Below are 16,746 nucleotides of genomic sequence, written 5' to 3'. Positions count from 1 at the left end.
AGAGTGACACACCTTCTTGAATCGACGCCGGAGTTTTTGTGGAGAAGATTCTTGGTGTCCTAGAAGGGGTTGGACGTGTCGACGGAAGAAGACTACATTTCCCATCAGACCAAGCGCACTATAACTGAGTCTCCCTCCTCTCAGGTGGCGCCGGAGCATTGTGGGATTGGATGAGTCTCAAGATGGACAACCGGGATGTTGCAGGTAACAGCCCCCGCCTTCTCTCCGGCCCCCGCCTGGGTTCCCGCGGCTGCACGTTCCCCTCTTCACCCCCTTTTCTGTCACAGACCTGACACGCGGACTCTGCCTCAGCCCCTCGGCCACCTGCGGTAACGGCGTGTGCACCCCTTTCGTCGCCCGAGACCCCAGACTCGGCTTGCTGGCCGCTCACCCGGGGCTGAGGAGAATCCCGTGTCTTCCCCAGAGGCCTAGGCACCGGGTGGCCCCGCGCGGGCCTTCCCAATGCCTGCTCTCGGGCCGGTGCCATCCAGAGCGGCCAGCCGAGGACAGCCTTGCTGCCCCTTCAGGTGGCAGCTTCGCTTTGTGGAAAAAGAAAAATCTGTGTTTCAGAATTGCAGCGGGGCAGCCAGGGAGGGCACGGTCTCGCACGCTATGGAAGCCCACTTGGCCACGGGGCTAGCATCCCTATGCCTCTAGGACAGGATGCAGTGGCCCTTCCCCGTCTGCTCCCACAAGTCCTGTATGCCAAGCGCCGGGGAGCAGGTTTCACAAAGAACCTATTCTGGTGACGAAGTCTGGCTTGGATGCTGCTAATACACTGGAGGCCAGGGAAGGCTCTAAGTTTTATTTATTTACTTATTTATATTTATTTATGTCTTGCGTGAGAGTACGCGTGTGGGTTCCCACGGAGACTAGAGAGGATTTCGGATCCCCCGAAACCTGGAGTTGGCATCTCAACTTGAGGCTCCTACAGAAGCAGCCTGCACTCTTAACCACTGAGCCATCTCTCCCAAGTCCATGAAAGGCCTCTCTTGAGCACAAGTGTTTGAAATGTTATCTATGGGACGGCAGAGGTTTCCCCTCAGAGGAGTTGGATAGGCCTTGGAGTGGACTGGGATTGCCGTAAAGAAATGGAGATAACCAGGGAAGCCAGCTGTGATAGTGCCTGGGAGTTAGCTTTGCTTTCAACATTTGCAACTGAAGGGCTGTCGAGACATCTCAGTAGTTAAAGTGCTAGCTCCGGGTTATGAGGACCAAGCTTCCCATCTCCAGCACTCGTGTAAAATCTAGATGGAACTACAGCACTGTGGGCTCCTGGGGCTTGGCGGCAGAGTCCTCGCTGAAACAGAGAGCTCAAGGTTCTGTGATCTCCTCTGTCCCAAAATATTAGGCAGAGACAGAAGCAGTGGTGTACACCTTTAATCCCAAAATCTGAAGAGGCAGGTGGACCTCGGAATTGAGGACCAGCCAGGTCTATACAAGAAAGAGGCAGGCAGATCTCTGTGAGTTCGAGGCCAGCCTGGTCTACCAGAGGTAGATCCAGGACCGCTAGGACTGTAACACAGAGAAACCCTGTCGAAAAGCCAAGAAAGTGTTGTTGTTCTTGCAGAGGACCTAAGTCTGATTCCTGGCACACATGTGTTGACTCGCAATCTTTCATAATTAGGTACCAGGCTGGCCTTGAACTCAAAATAATTTTTTAAATTAGGAAAATAGAATTTCCCTGGAAACGTTTGGACTGCAATGCTATTTTTGTTTTTGTTTTGAGACAAGATCTCGTAACATAGCTGTGGCTGGCCTTGAACTCACATAGATGTGTCTGCTTCTACCTCCCCAGTAGATATAAAGGGGTATATCTTTATATCTGGGATATAAAGGCTGTGCTACCGGTTCAATGAAGCAGTCTCACTAAGCCCCTGCTTGTCTGGAAAGCATGCACCTCCTGACTTTGGATGGCTGCGGTATAGTACCACATTTGGTACTGTCATCTTTGCTTGAACCCAGCAATTTGTCTTGGTCATCTTTCTTTCTGTGCACTTTCTGTATGTCAGAATAATCATCCTGTCCCCAAGGTCATTAAAACCAGGGCTGGAAGCAGTTAAGAGCACTGACTGTTTTTCCAGAGGTCTTGAATTCAATTCCCAGCAACCATCTGTAAAGAGATCTGGTGCCCTCTTCTGGCATACAGGCACATATGCAGGCAGAACTCTATACATAATAAATAAATTATTGAAAAAAAAGCACTGCCGGGCAGTGGTGGTGCACGCCTTTAATCCCAGCACATGGGAGGCAGAGGCAGGCGGATCTCTGTGAGTTCGAGGCCAGCCTAGTCTACAAGAACTAGTTCCAGGAAGCTACAAAGAAACACTGTTTATAAAAACTAAAAAAAAAAAAAAAAAAAAAGCAAAGTTGGCTGATGAGGTAACCCACACTTGTAATCAAAACACTAAAGCTGTGACCCTTTAATATAGTTTTCATATTTTGGTGCCTACCCACCATAAAATTATTTTATTGTTACTTCATAACTGTAATTTTGCTACTGTTATGAATCAGAATGCAAATACCTGATATGCGACCCCTGTAAAAAGTGTTATTTGACCCCCAAAAGGCTTGCGATCCACAGGTTGAGAACCACTGTTTTTTGCTTGTTTGGTTGGTTGGTTTTGGTTTTTCCGAGACAGTTTTCTCTGTGTAGCTTTGAAGCCTATCCTGGCATTCACTCTGTAGACCAGGCTGGCCTTGAAATCACAGAGATAGAGGAGAATTTAGAGATGTTTATCACTTAAGAGTATGATTTGCAGGGAACAAAATGGAATATTCATACTCCATCCCAAAAGGTTGAATTGAACCACTCTGTCACTAAACAGCTACAGGTTTGAAGCCTGACCCCAGACCATTGCTTTTGAGGTACAGATAGGAAGTTCAACATTATTCTTGGCTGTACAGTGAGTTTGAGATAAATCTGAACTATATGAGAACTAAATAAATTCAAATAAACTACCTGTGGAGGGCTGAAGAAATGGATCACTGGATAAAGTCCTTACTATACAAGCATGAGGACCTGAACTTGATGTCCAGAATTCATGGCTGCCTTATAACACAGTTTGTAATCCTTATGCTCCTATTACCAGAAGAGATAGGAGGCAAAGCCAAGATGTTTCCTGGAAGCTTACAAAGGACCTAGCCTGAAATGCACAGCTTTGAGCATCAAGAGCCTATGTCTTGGGCTAGAGAGATGGCTCAGAGGTTAAGAGCACTGCCTGTTCTTTCAGAGGTCCTGAGTTTAATTCCCAGCAGCCACATGGTGGCTGACAACCATCTATAATGAGATCTAATGCCTTCTCTTGTGTGCAGGCATGAATGCACATAGAACAATGTATACATAATAAATCTTTAAAAAAAAAAAAAGAACCTATGTCTCAATGTGGAAGATAGGGTATCAGGTGTAGCACGAATAATAAAAACCCAGAGACAGATATTAGCATTCAACCTGAAGATCAGAAAAGTAAACAGCCAAACCACTAGAGAAATTTTACCTCTACGGGGGGGAGGGGGGGGGGGAGCACAGGCTAAACCTCTCTCTTATATTTACTCTAGTACTGGGATTAAAGGCATGAGCCTATACTGCCTGGATTTGTTTTCAGCAATGAGCTTGTGTAACCCAGGGTGGCCTTGAACTCACAGAGATCCATCTGTACCTTTCCCAGATCCTGAGATTAAAGGTGTGTGCCACCACTGCCTGACCTCTAGTGGCTTAGCTTTGCCCTCCTGATCTTTAGCCAGTCTTTACTTATTAAAACATAAATAAAATATCACTATATTTCCCATTTTTTATCTAAAATAAAAAAGGAGGCTATAACTAATATAGAAAAACTATGCGATAAGTACAATATATATATAGGCAATAAAAACATCAAACTGTCCAGTTCATTTGCTTTTGACAAATTCAGAGGAAATACTTGATATCTGTCCTATCTTAGTGAATCCAGTCTTGTATTTATTTTCTATCATAACTTGCTTTCTGCGAGACCAAAGAAGGAAATAATAATAACTTAGTAAGCAGGAAGTGCAAACAAGTGACTTCCAAAAAATGTGAGAAATGACAGAAATAGCTGGCTGCTTGGACAGTCACCCAAAGTTCCTATGCAATGTTGGGGCATCCATCTTACGCCTATAAGCCTAGCATATCTGACAGACTTTTCTGTGAAGCAGGATATTCTAAGGTCTGTCCCTCCTTGTCTTGACAGTGTTTGGCAAGTCACTTTGTTTTGTGTCCTGCTCATACTGCCAGCAGTCGAGGCAAGGGCGTTTTCTTGCCCACTGGCTTTCTTTGGCCACAAAGAAAGTAAAACTCTGGTTTTTTTTTTTTTTTTTTTTTTTTTTTTTTTAGTTTTTCAAGACAGGGTTTCTCTGTAGCTTTGGAGCCTGTCCTGGAACTAGCTCTTGTAGACCAGGGTGGCCTCGAACTCCCAGAGATCCGCCTGCCTCTGCCTCCCGAGTGCTGGGATTAAAGGCGTGAGCCACCACTGCCCTGCAAAACTCTGTTTTTTTGATGCCCATTATCTTCTCTGAAGTAGATTGTTGCTGCCAGACACGCCTCATTGTCCTAAGAAGGAGCCAGTGTTATTAAAGCATCTGAAATGTAGATCTGTTTGAAGATGATTTGTTTTTCTAAAATCTCTGTTTGAGCCGGGCGGTGGTGGAGACCAGCCTGGTCTACAAGAGCTAGTCCCAGGACAGGCTCCAAAACCACAGAGAAACCTTGTCTCGAAAAACCAAAAAAAAAAAAAAAAAAAATCTCTGTTTGACCTTGAAAGCATACCTAATTACTGCAAGTTCAATTATAATAGATGACTAATTACTAGCCTGTATTTCTTTATTATCCTAAACAGTTGGTAATGATAACTTTCAAGGACTAGAAATTTGCATTACATTGTTAAATGTGTTATATAGTAAAAATGCATATGCAGTATGTCTTAACAAAATTAATCTCAATATACAAAATTTGTATATGTTATACAAAAGTCCAATACAATATAAAACATTTAAAACTGGTAGTTGCTTTTTTTTTTTTTTTAAGTAGATTCAGTAGCCTTTTTATCTATATCCTCCTTTTTTTCTTTTCAGAGTAGAGTCAGATCCCCTGGAACTGGAGTTACTAATGTTTGTGAGCCTACATGTGGGTCCTGGAATTAAACCTGGGTCCTCTGGAAGAACAGTCAGTGCTCTTAATTTTCCAGCCCCAATCTTCTTGCCTTAACCTCCTGAGTGCTGAGGTTATAGATATATACCATTCACCCAGGCATTCATCCTGAGCACACAGTCCACAAACTGAGCTATGTTTTCAGCATTGCAGCAGGGTTTTACTGTGTAGATGAGGCTGGCCTTCTTCCTCAGCCTGCTACCAACCTTCCAGCTAACTTTTCATGTTATGTCTCTTGCCTTCAAAGTCAGAGGTGAGTCCTACCTGGACAGAGTCCTCATCACTTCTGTTTAGAGCCTAGCACAATGCTATATACATGGCAGATTATTCTGTAAGCGTTTGTTGAAGAAATGAACAAGTGACCATTTGAGTCCCCTGAGCATTTGTAGTTGTCTGGTCCATCATTGCTGTTAGACAATGGAGCAAAAGTGTTTTCTGATCCCTGTCTTTTCTCTCCCCAGGAAAGGCTAATCGTTGGTTCGGGATGGCACAGCCCAAGTCGGGAAAGATGAATATGAACATCCTCCACCAGGAAGAGCTTATCGCTCAGAAGAAGAGGGAGATCGAGGCCAGAATGGAACAGAAAGCCAGGCAGAGTCATGCGTCCAGTCCACAGCCCCCTCATCCTGGGGAGTAAGTGGATTCTGAGGTTTAGGGCAGCAGAGTCTTGAGTGCGGCGGGATGGTGTGAAAGTAAAAGTGGGGATTAGTGTGCAGAGACTCCAGGGTAGTGCTCCGTCCCTGTGAACCCAGAGCTTTAGAGGTAAAGGCAGGAACATCCCAAATTGAAGGTCATATGGGTACTGGAACAGGCTGTCTGTCTGTTAAGTTCAAGGCCAACCTGGTCTGTATGAGAACTTGTTTCAGAAAACAAAAGCCCCTTATGATCCTGTGTGCTTAGATTACAGGCCTATAAGCCTTGCATTGCTATTGTCACCATAGTTCAGTGGTATTAAGTCTGTTCCCAGATTAGGGTATGGCTCAGTGGTAGAGTGCTTGCCTAGCCTACTTGAGGCCTTGCGTTACATCTTTGGAAATGGGGAAAAAATGGAGGGGGCATCATATGTATCCTAAACATGTATGTGCTTTTTATATTTTAAATTTTAGTTTGTATTTATATATGTGTGCTTGCTCATGTATGTACCCATGTGTAGACCAGGGGACAACCTTGGGTCTCTTTCCTTAGGAGCTGTTTATATTTTGATTGTCTTTTTTGTTTTTCAAGACGGGGTTTCTTTCAGATAAGCATGAGTGTCACCTGGCATCTTCTTTTATTTTATTTTATTTTATTTTGAGACAGGGTCTTACTATGTAATCCAGGCTGGCCTAGAATTTACAGAGATCCACCTGCCTCTGCCTTCTAAGTGTTGGGATTAAAGCCATGTACTTAATTGTTTTTGAGATAAACTTCTCACTGACCTATAACTCACCAATTAGCATTCAACAAACCCAAGGGATACTCCTGTCTCTGCACACCATTCTTCCTGGCTTTTCACATGGATTCTGAGAATGGAGCTCCAGTCTTCACTTTCACGTGGCAACCACTCACTTGAGCTGTCCCAGTTTTTGAGACAAGGTTTTTTTGCGTCGCTCCTGAGTTTTGGGATCACACAGTCTCAGCAGCTGAGTTTTATCGTCTCTGCATATTCACTAAGCAACACTTTGACAGGTGATTGCATGGCATCTGTGTGCAGTAGTCACTCTAAGTCATCTAGAGATCATTAACAGGACACGGGAGGACTATGTGTCCCATGCAGATGCCATGCAGTTCTACCTAGGTGCAGGAGTAGTGTGAGGACAATGCCAGGGTCTGACTAGGGTCCTCCAGGGCCTCGGCCACTAAGCAGGAGACTGCTTTCTGAGCAGAGGCTTCTCTGGTGTATCAGAAAGCTTTGAATTTTTGCTTTTGTTTTGATATTAAAACCAAGAAGTTTTCATTGTTAAACTTGGTAAGAACCTGTGAACCAATAAGATGGCTCAGTGGGTAAAGATGCTTGTTGCCAAGCCTGTGACCTAGGTGAGTTCAATCCCTGGGACACACTGATAGCTTTTAGATCCTGCAAGTTGTCTGACCTCCACATATGCCATGGTACACAGAACTATACACGCACATACAATAAATAAATATTATTTAATAAATTTTAAATTCTTTCTGAAAATATTTATTTTATTATTTTGTGTGTATGAGTGTTTTGCCTTCATTTATGTTTATATATCATGTGCATACTTAGTGCCTGAGGAGGTCAGAAGAGGAGGACATCAGATCTCCTGGAACTGGAGTGATAGATGTGAGCTACCATGTAGGTGCTGAGAATCAAACCAGGTCATTTGCAAGAATAGCAAATGCTCTTATCCACTGAGCCAACTCTTTTGCCCCTTTAAAAATATTTTAAAATTACTTATGTGCATGATATGAAATCAGAGAAATAGAAGAAACAAAGAAAAGCCAATGTCATTCAACCCTGAGAGCCACATAAATCTTGGGATGCTTTTCTAACAGCTGATTGTTACAATGTTTATGCTTAGACTCCCAGGCCTTACAAACGCTAAGCTTCAGTTCTCTTCATCCTGAGATGGCAGTTCATTATTTCCTTCTGGGCTCAGGTCTTCCTGCTGCCTAAGCCTCCCAAGAAGCAGGATCACAAGGTACAGCTGTTGCACCTGCCTAAAGAAGACGCAGAAAGCTGGGTGATGGTGGCTCACGCCTTTAATCCGAGCACTCAAGAGGCAGAGGCATGCGGATCTCTGTGAGTTTGAGGCCAGCCTGGTCTACAAGAGCTAGTTCCAGGACAGGCTCCAAAGCTACAGGAAAACCCTGTCTTGAAAAGGAAAAAAAAAAAAAAAAAAACACAGAAAAGTTTTGTTGGTGTTTTTGTTGGTTTGTTTGCCAGGTAGATGTTTCTGCATGAAATCCCAGCACTCAGGTGACTGAGACAGGGAAACTACAGAATGACACAGTCTCTCAAACAACAATAAGGAGCAAGCTACTACAGCACAATATATAGCAGATGCCTTCAGTTCTCACCAGGCATTCGCTGTAGGTGTTCCCTGTGATTGTGTGACCTATCGAAGCTTCTGCCAGAGTATGCATATGTGGGCCATACACACTAATGCCAGTTACAAATTGTACAAATTCCAGCTTCGAAGAAGGAGAAAAGAGGTCTTTGCACATTGATGGCCAGCCTGGGCTATATAGTGAGTTCTAGGCCCACCCAGAATAGTGAGACACAGTTTTAAGGGGGAAAAAATAGTCAGGTTTGGTGGTAGTTATCTGCAGTCTTTATATTTGGAGATACAGTTGGGAAGATCAGGAATTAAAGGCCAGCCATGTCCCTGTCACAAAAGCAAACAAAACCACAAAACTGGGCATGGTTGTGCACACCTTTTTTTTTGTTTTTTGTTTTTTCTTTTTGAGACAGGGTTTCTCAGTAGCTATGGAGCCAGTCCTGGAACTTGCTCTGCAGACCAGGCTGGCCTCAAACTCACGGAGATCCACCTGCCTCTGCTTCCTGAGTGCTGAGATTAAAAGGCGTGCGCCACGACCGCCCACCTTGGTATACACCTTTAATCCCAGCACTCAAGAGGCAGAGCCAGGTGGATCCCTGAATTTGAGGCCAACTTGGTCTACAGAGGGAGTTCCAGGACAGTCAGGGCTGTTAGACAAAGAGACCCTGTTTCAAAAAAACTAAAGTCATAAGATGCACACACTTCCTGCTTTAGAGTTAGCTATAATACATGATGAACAATAAGCCAGGTTGTAACTAATCCAGTAGGACATATGCTGTGCAGAAAAAGAGCATATTGATGGGACCACAGGGCTGGAATTCAAGCCAAGATAACCCAAATGTATGCATTCTTATTTTCACCAAGGCAAAAGTGGTGTCGGCCTACTATATACATGAGTGCTCCCTGCATATAACCATTGTCCCCTAACATCTTTGGGGCTGCAGTCTGGCTCTCTTCAGCAGAAGAACATGAGATGGGTGTAGGGCCAGGAATGTCAGTGCACTAGCCCTGTCCTTGGCACTCTGTTTCCTCTACAGCTCACTCTCATCCATGCTTTGGTTCTAGAATTGCCAATGCACATAACTCCTGTATCTCCAACAAGTTTGCCAACGATGGCAGCTTCTTGCAGCAGTTTCTGAAGTTGCAGAAGGCACAGGCAAACACAGGTGAGTACAGCCAGCCCTCTCACCCCAGCTTCTGTCCTGGAACATTACAGGGATGACAGGTCCATTAAGTGCCCTCAGTTTTCTCCTGTGGGATGGCAGACAGGTTTCTGCATGTCACATAATGGGCCTAGAGGATTCCCAGTGGGGTGAGAGTCAGTTGTACTCCAGCATCAGGCTGGCTTGAGATATCAAGTTATGTCAGAAGATGACACATTTAGGCCTGCTGTGGATGGTGCAGGACCAAGGAGGCATCCTGGAAATGACCAAGTCACCTAACAATTCACAGGAGTTTAGTACTAGAGTGCCATCTCTAGCCAGTCTTCCTGCACTTGGCACCATACGGGCCTCTGCCCTGCCCTATCGCTCATCTCCTTCATGATAGCCTAGGCAGAAGAGCCTTGTCACCCTGCTGCCATGTGTCTCTTTGAAAGTCGACAAAACTTCTGTCTCATACCTGCATCCGTAGGCTTGGTATCCCATTGTTTTTACTTCTGATCTTTTTGTTTGTTTTCCTTTTTCTTTTTTTTCCTCTTTAATGATTTATTTCTTTTTATTTCACACACATTGGTGGTTTGTCTGCATGCATGTCTGCGTGAAAGTGTCAGATCCCCTGGAACTACAGACAGTTATGAGCTGCCATGTGGGTGCTGGGAATTGAACCTGGGTCCCTTGGAAGAACAGCCAGTGCTCTTAGCTGCTGAGCCATTTCTTCAGCCCCTGTTTTTATTTTTCAAGACAGGGTCTCTCTGTGTGGCCATGGCTGTCCTGAAACTCACTCTGTAGATCAGGCTGATCTTGATCTCAGATCAGCCTGCCTCTGCCTCCAGAGTGCTGGAATTAAAGAAATGAGCCACTAACGCCCTGCCTTCTGATCTCTTTTTTAAATTGCTCTTAAGAGCACTTGCTGCCCTTACAGAGGACCAAAGTTCATTTCCCAGCACCACAATGGTGGCCCACAACCACTCAGGCTCCAGGGGATCTAACACACTCTTATCTTGGGGATAACAGACATGCACATGGTTCATAGATATGTGGCAGACAAAACACTCAAACATATAAAAAATCTGAAATAAATAGATAACAATAACAAAAAAGGCAAATCTCAATATGTTAGCCTTACTTACTTACTATGTAGCCCAGGCTCGACTTAGACTTAAAAAAGATGTCCTGGCCTCTACCTCCTGACTGCTGGGATAAAAGGTGTACTGTCTGGCATTTTTCGTTTCATTAAGACTTTTAGATTTGATTTTTAATTCATATTTATGTGGGCTTGTAAGAGTTCACGTGCATCTTGTGGTTGTAGAAGCCCTTGGAAGCCAGAGGATCACTGATATGGATATTGGGAACTGAACCCAGGTTCTCTACAAGATCAATCAGTGCTCTTAACTGCTGGGCTATCCCTCAAGCTCCTGATCTTTTTTTTTTTTTTTTTTTTTTTTTTTTTTTTTTTTTTTTTTTGGTCCAAGACAGGGTTTCTCTGTAGCTTAGGAGTCTGTCCTGGAACTCACTCTGTAGACCAGGCTGGCCTCGAACTCACAGAGCCTGTCTCTACCTCCTGAGTGCTAGGATTAAAGGTGCACACCACCAGCAGCACCAGGCGTGTCTGATAGTCTTGGTGTCTTGTTCTCAGCAGTGTGGTACTGTTTGTGTTTGATGAGAGAGGGTTCTCTTTAGACTCAGAGGGTACCTACAGATCTCAGGCTGAGTTCAGCTTCTGAAGCATCACACTTAGGAACTGAGGCTTTGGACAGTAAGCCAAAGTGTGGAGCCTCCAGTGCGGTAGTCCACATGCCCAGTTGTGCTACAGTGCTGCTCCCCAAGGAGCTTGGTTCCCTGCCTTGTCGTGGGTTTAATTGTACCCATGGGATTATGATGATTATTTTGCAGTGCTGGGGATCAAACCTGGGTCCTTGTGCATGCTCAGCAAGTGCTTTGCCACACAGAAGAGCCCTGTTTTAGCTTTTCATTTTGAGACAAGACTTAGTTGTTCAGGCTGCCTTTGAACTCATTGTGTATCCCAGGCTGATCTTGAATTCCACCTTTCACCACTGTCTCAAAAGTTGCTGGGATTACAGGTCTTCAACCCCTGGTCCTGTCCACATGTGGGGTCTTAGGAGAAGGGCTATGTGTACCCTAGCATATCTTCCAGTTTGCCCCAGTGGGTGAAAATCCAGATATAAGGAAGCCACACAGCCCAATTGGAGCTCATTGTTACTGAAAGAGACTGTAAATCAGTCGTTTTCAGAGGAGGACACATTGTTTAAGACCTTTACCCTCAGGTTTAGGAGGCTGTGACCTGGAATGTGGAGGCTGGTATCTCACTTACTGCTCTCTATTCTGGTTGTGCTGTACAGAGGCACATCCAACAAGAGCTGCCACCTGCCAAGCCCTGGCATATCCTCTTGCAGCTCGATACCCTGAATGTCCTCTCTCCTGTGCCTCAGTCCACTTTCTCTGGCCTAGACAGGTCTAGTGCATCTGCACAGCCAGGGCATGCTCGAAGATGACTGTAGCCATGATGATACTTTCTGGGTGTGTCCACAGCACTGCCCTCTGCAGATCTCCAATGTGTGTTTTCTTGTATTGGCCCAGATATTCTCCCCAGTGCCCCTCCCAGCATGCCAACACCCAGCACCTTGAAGAGACCCCTCCTACTCAGCAAGCGGACAGGCCTGGGGCTGGGCAGTCCACTGGGCCCTGTGAAGAACTACTCACATGCCAAGCAGTTGCCTGTTGCACACCGCCCAAGCGTTTTTCAATCCCCTGATGATGATGATGATGATGAAGAGGACTATGAGCAATGGCTGGAGATCAAAGGTAAGTTGTGGGATAGCCCTGGCTCCTTCTACCACTGTCATGGCAGGTGTGGCCAGAGCCTGGCTCAAGGTGCTGTGATTGGGGTTTGAACAGAGTGAGTCATCCTGGGAAGTCTTGGCTGAGCCCTGCCAAGGACACTAGTCCCATTCTGAGAACAGTGTCACAGCTCATCATACAAGGTTCTCCTGGACAGGGCGTCATGTCAACTGAGGCAGAAGCTTCGTGACTGTGTCTACATTTTGGGCCAGAGGGTCGGAATGTAAAGATTGGAGGATGTGCTCTCACATGGTGAAGGTAGTCTCTGGTTTCAGGCTGACAGTGGCATTCTCTTCTGGTGACTCCGCTCTGTATCATTCAGAACAAGGCTCTGTGACAGCAGGACCGTGTCAGCCTGTTGTGAATGAGGGTCACCAGAGTAGGTTGGAGGCATGCCTTCTTAGGTTTTAAGTCCTTGCCAATGCTATGTTAATGCCTCACAAGGGGCCCAGCTCATCTCCAGGCCTTAGCACCTGTTTTGGGCATCAACTGATGTGGCCTTACACTTCTATACATGGTGATCAGGTGGGAGTCTTGCTGTGCATGTGAGAGGAAAGTAAAGCTCTAATGGCCAGACATCACTAACAGTGCAGTATTTTCTTTGCACTGTTGTTTTATGACATTCATAAAAGGACATGATAATACAGTGACTAACAGACTCAGCCTCAGGACTAGGCCAGGGAGAAATACAAAAGCAAGGTCCACCTGCCTCAGACAGGCAGCTAATCCAATTGTAAAGAGATAGTCTCAGGCTGGGGGTGTGATTCAGTTGATAAAGTACTTGCCTAGCATGTGTAGATTCCCTGGGTTTCATTCCCAGCACTGCATAAACTGGGGTATGGTGATGCATGTCTGTCATCCTAGCGTTCAGCAGGTTGAAGCAGAGGGATCAGGAATTTAAGGCTAGGCTTAAACTAGTCCAGGGTCAGCTGCTTAAAAAAACAACTAGCAGTGGTAGTGCACACCTTTAATCCCAGCCCTTGGGAGGCAGAGGCAGGCGTGGTCTTCAGAGTGAGTTCCAGAACAGCCAAGGCTACACAGAGAAACCCTACTGGGGGACAGACACACACACAAACTTAACATTGTATCTCTGAGATAGTGATTGAATGATTGAGCATGAGGAAGTGTTGTGCTAGTGCCCCGAAAGTAGGATGCAGTACACTTTTCCAACAACACAAACTCAGACCACTTGAAAATATGGCTGGTTGTGAGTGCATAAGGTTTAAGAGACTATGGGATCACCTGCCATCCATCAGAAACACCAGAGATCATGTCTAGAGTGCTTGGGAGCCAACTTCAAGACAATGAACTGAAGTCCACCCAGTGTCCGTTCAGAGTGTGTGATAGTTTTTTAAATGAGAATTATTAGAGCTAGAAAGATAGCTCAGTCAGGAAAGTGTGTGGTATCCTTGTGGCTCCTAAGTATGGAGACCCTAAGTTTGATCAAAAATCCCACACTGAGAGGAAAAAGAAAATGCTGGATGTGGTGACACATTCTGTAAGCCAGTGCTAGGGATGTGGGGACAGGTAGAACTCGCTAGCTGGCCAACCTGGTGGACTTGGCAAGCTCCGGAGAGACCCTGAATCAGAAGTTAAAATTAAAAAAAGAAGGGCTGGAGAGATGGCTCAGCGGTTAAGAGCATTGCCTGCTCTTCCAAAGGACCTGAGTTCAATTCCCAGCAACCACATGGTGGCTCACAACCATCTGTAATGAGGCCTAGTGCCCTCTTCTGGCCTACAGGCATACACACAGACAGAATATTGTATTGTACACATAATAAATAAATACATAAATACATAAATAAATATTTTTAAAAAATTAAAAAAGAAAAAGTTGACAAGATGGCTCAGCAATTAAGAGCACTTGCTGCTCTTTTGGAGGACCCAAGTTTGTTTCCCAGTACCCACATGGTGTCTCACAACCATTTGTAACAGCTGTATACATAGCACACAGGTACACATGTTGGTAAAACACTTAAAAACATAAAGCCGGCAGTGGTGATGCACGCCTTTATTTATTTATTTTTTTTAAGATTCATTAATTATATATAGTGTTCTGCCTGCGTGTGTACCTGCAGGCCAGAAGAGGGCGTCAGATTTCATTACAGATGGTTATGAGCCATCGCATGATTGCTGAGAATTGAACTCAGGTCCTCTGGAAGAACAACCAGTGCTCTTAACCACTGAGCCATCTCTCCAGCCCAATACATACCTTTACTTAATCCCAGCACTTGGGAGGCAGAGGCAGGTGGATCTCTTGAGTTCAAAGCTAGCCTGTTCTGCAGACCTTTCTAGAACAGCCAGGGCTACACAGAGAAACCTTGTCTCAACAAACAAACAACAACAAAAACCAAACAGCAATAAAACATAAAATAAGGAAATCTTTAAAAAGACAAAGAAGAAAGGTAGACAGTTCTGAGGAATTACTGAAGATTATGCTCTGGCCTCGTTTTCACGTACACACACACACACATCTACCTGCATTCATCTGCACCTGAATACACATACAAGAGAATTTGTCATCTTTTAAGAATGAAAAGGAAAAAAAAAAAAAAAGAATGAAAAGGAGCAGTTGGGGCAGGGGCTGGAGAGAGTACAGGCTGCTCTTCCAGAGGACCTAAGGTCAATTCCCAGCACCAACATGGCAGCTCACAACTGTCTATTACTCCAGTTCCAGGGTATCTGGCACCCTCACACAGACATACAGGTGGACAAAACACCAGTGCTCATAAAATGAAAATAAAATCTAAAGTAAAGAAAAAAAGAACAGCTGGACATGGTGGTATGCACCTCTAATCCCAGCAGTCTAGAGACAGAGGCAGGCAGATCTCCGAGTTTGAGGCTAGCCTGGTCTACATATCTTTTCAGCACAGCTGGGGCTAAACAGAGAAACACTGTATCAGAAAAACTAAAAATAAAACAAAATCCTGGGAGTGGGGTTTAGGGACCAAGAATGCAAAGGAACTGAAGTTTTTATATTGAAAACTGTCAAAAGATTTGGACTGTAGAGGCTGACAATGGTTAAGAGTATTAGCTACTCTTTACAGAGAATCTGGGTTTGATTCCCAGGACGTATATGGTGTCTCACAACTATAAGACCAGTTCCAGAAGATCTAACACCCTTTCCTGGCCTCTTCTGGGACTGCACACAAGTAGTGTGCACTTACATACATGCAGGTAAAACGCTCATACATGAACACTCTTAAAAGTACTTAAAACAATTAATACATACACAGACTAGAGACTGTCTACACTTCTCAGTGTCGTCTTTTAGTCTGGAGATGAATCACTGCCAAAAGCTCTGACAACCTGTCCCCACCAGTTTGTCAGACTGTAGAGACCAAGCTTTCTCCAGAGTCAAGTACATGGCTGTCAGCAGTCGCCTGCATCTCTTCTCCTCTCCCCTTGTCATTGCGGTCTATAGAGAAAGTGTACCTAGTGACTGTTGGGTGTGTGAGTTGGAGCCATTTACTGACAGCCTCCTTAAAGTTTCACCCCCAGAGGGAGCCGAGACTCGGAGAGTGATAGAGAAGCTGGCCCGTTTTGTGGCGGAAGGAGGTCCTGAGCTAGAGAAAGTAGCTATGGAGGACTACAAGGATAACCCTGCCTTCACGTGAGTACCAGTACTAGTGCCATGCTGCTCACACATTCGCTATGGTCATGTATACGAGGGTGGAAACCTGTCTGGAGCTTGGGATAGAACCCAGGGCCTCTCGTGTGCTAAGCAAGGGCTCTACTACTTACTGAACCACACCCCAACTCCAAAGGAGATTATTGTTGTTGTTTGGAAGGGAGTGCTGGGGGTAGACTCCAGGGTCTCACTGTGCTGCTGAGCTGCACCCAACCTTGGGCACTTTCTATATGCTCTCCTGAGGACTCTGCATTTGAGCCTTAGCTTCATCCACCACTGAAACTCATTTCCAATGTTCCAAATCCCCTTTCCAGATTTTTACATGATAAGAATAGCAGGGAATTCCTGTACTACAGAAAGAAGGTAGCCGAGATCAGGAAGGAAGCCCAAAAGCCACAAGCAGCTGCTCAGAAAGGTAAGTGGTTGGAGGAGGAAGAAAAAGAGCACTGTGGGATGTGGCAGTCAAAACCTGTGCCCTCATGGGCAGTGGGAGTTGCTCTTGGGATGCGTCAACACACCTGCTGGTCCCCAGGCCCAGCTGAATTCTGAGTACCAGGATTGGCTCTAAGATGTAGGACTATGACATGTCAGGTGCCTAATGGGGGCTGGGGTTCTGTCCAGATGCTCATTAGAACATGGAAATGGGCTAAGGAAGCATTCCATTGTCTTTCTGACAAGTTCTGGTTAGCTTTAGCTTTGTGTGCGCCCAAGCAGATAGACTGGGGACAAACAGCAGGAGATGAATGGGATGGGTTTATGGGTCAGGGCTCTGGTGGACAGCAGGAGTCTGATGTGTGGAAACATGTTTGAACCACTGCAGACTTCTGCTTTGTCCTCTCCAGGAAAGGAGGGTGAGCCTCCCAGGGCCCTGTACTTTTGGGGTGGGGTGGGATTGTATAGTTGTGATATTTCTCTGGTTTTGGTCCC

At 45.3% G+C, this 16,746-nt stretch overlaps 1 protein-coding gene across 3 annotated transcripts in view; it reads left to right on the top strand.

Moving 5' to 3' along the window:
- Positions 1-28: 28 nt before the first annotated feature.
- The window catches only part of Sugp1 (SURP and G-patch domain containing 1), a 33,449-nt gene continuing 16,731 nt past the window's right edge, over positions 29-16,746 (top strand). For all 3 annotated transcript variants that reach the window (XR_007589456.1, XM_050127636.1, XM_050127637.1), the window contains exons 1-6: positions 29-204; positions 5,626-5,797; positions 9,235-9,335; positions 11,928-12,152; positions 15,678-15,801; positions 16,134-16,234. Coding sequence is in view for 2 of the 3 variants with exons in the window: in XM_050127636.1 (XP_049983593.1) it covers positions 171-204; positions 5,626-5,797; positions 9,235-9,335; positions 11,928-12,152; positions 15,678-15,801; positions 16,134-16,234 (757 nt within the window). In the remaining variant the exon portion in view is untranslated. The remainder of the gene's footprint in view (positions 205-5,625; positions 5,798-9,234; positions 9,336-11,927; positions 12,153-15,677; positions 15,802-16,133; positions 16,235-16,746) is intronic.

This window comes from Alexandromys fortis, unplaced genomic scaffold (genome assembly GCF_014885135.2).
Source record: "Alexandromys fortis isolate MF-2015 unplaced genomic scaffold, M_Fortis_MF-2015_v1.1 scaffold_284, whole genome shotgun sequence".
Lineage (NCBI taxonomy): Eukaryota > Metazoa > Chordata > Mammalia > Rodentia > Cricetidae > Alexandromys > Alexandromys fortis.
The sequence above is the reverse complement of the archived record's forward strand: the minus strand, read 5'-3'. Positions and strand labels throughout refer to the sequence as shown.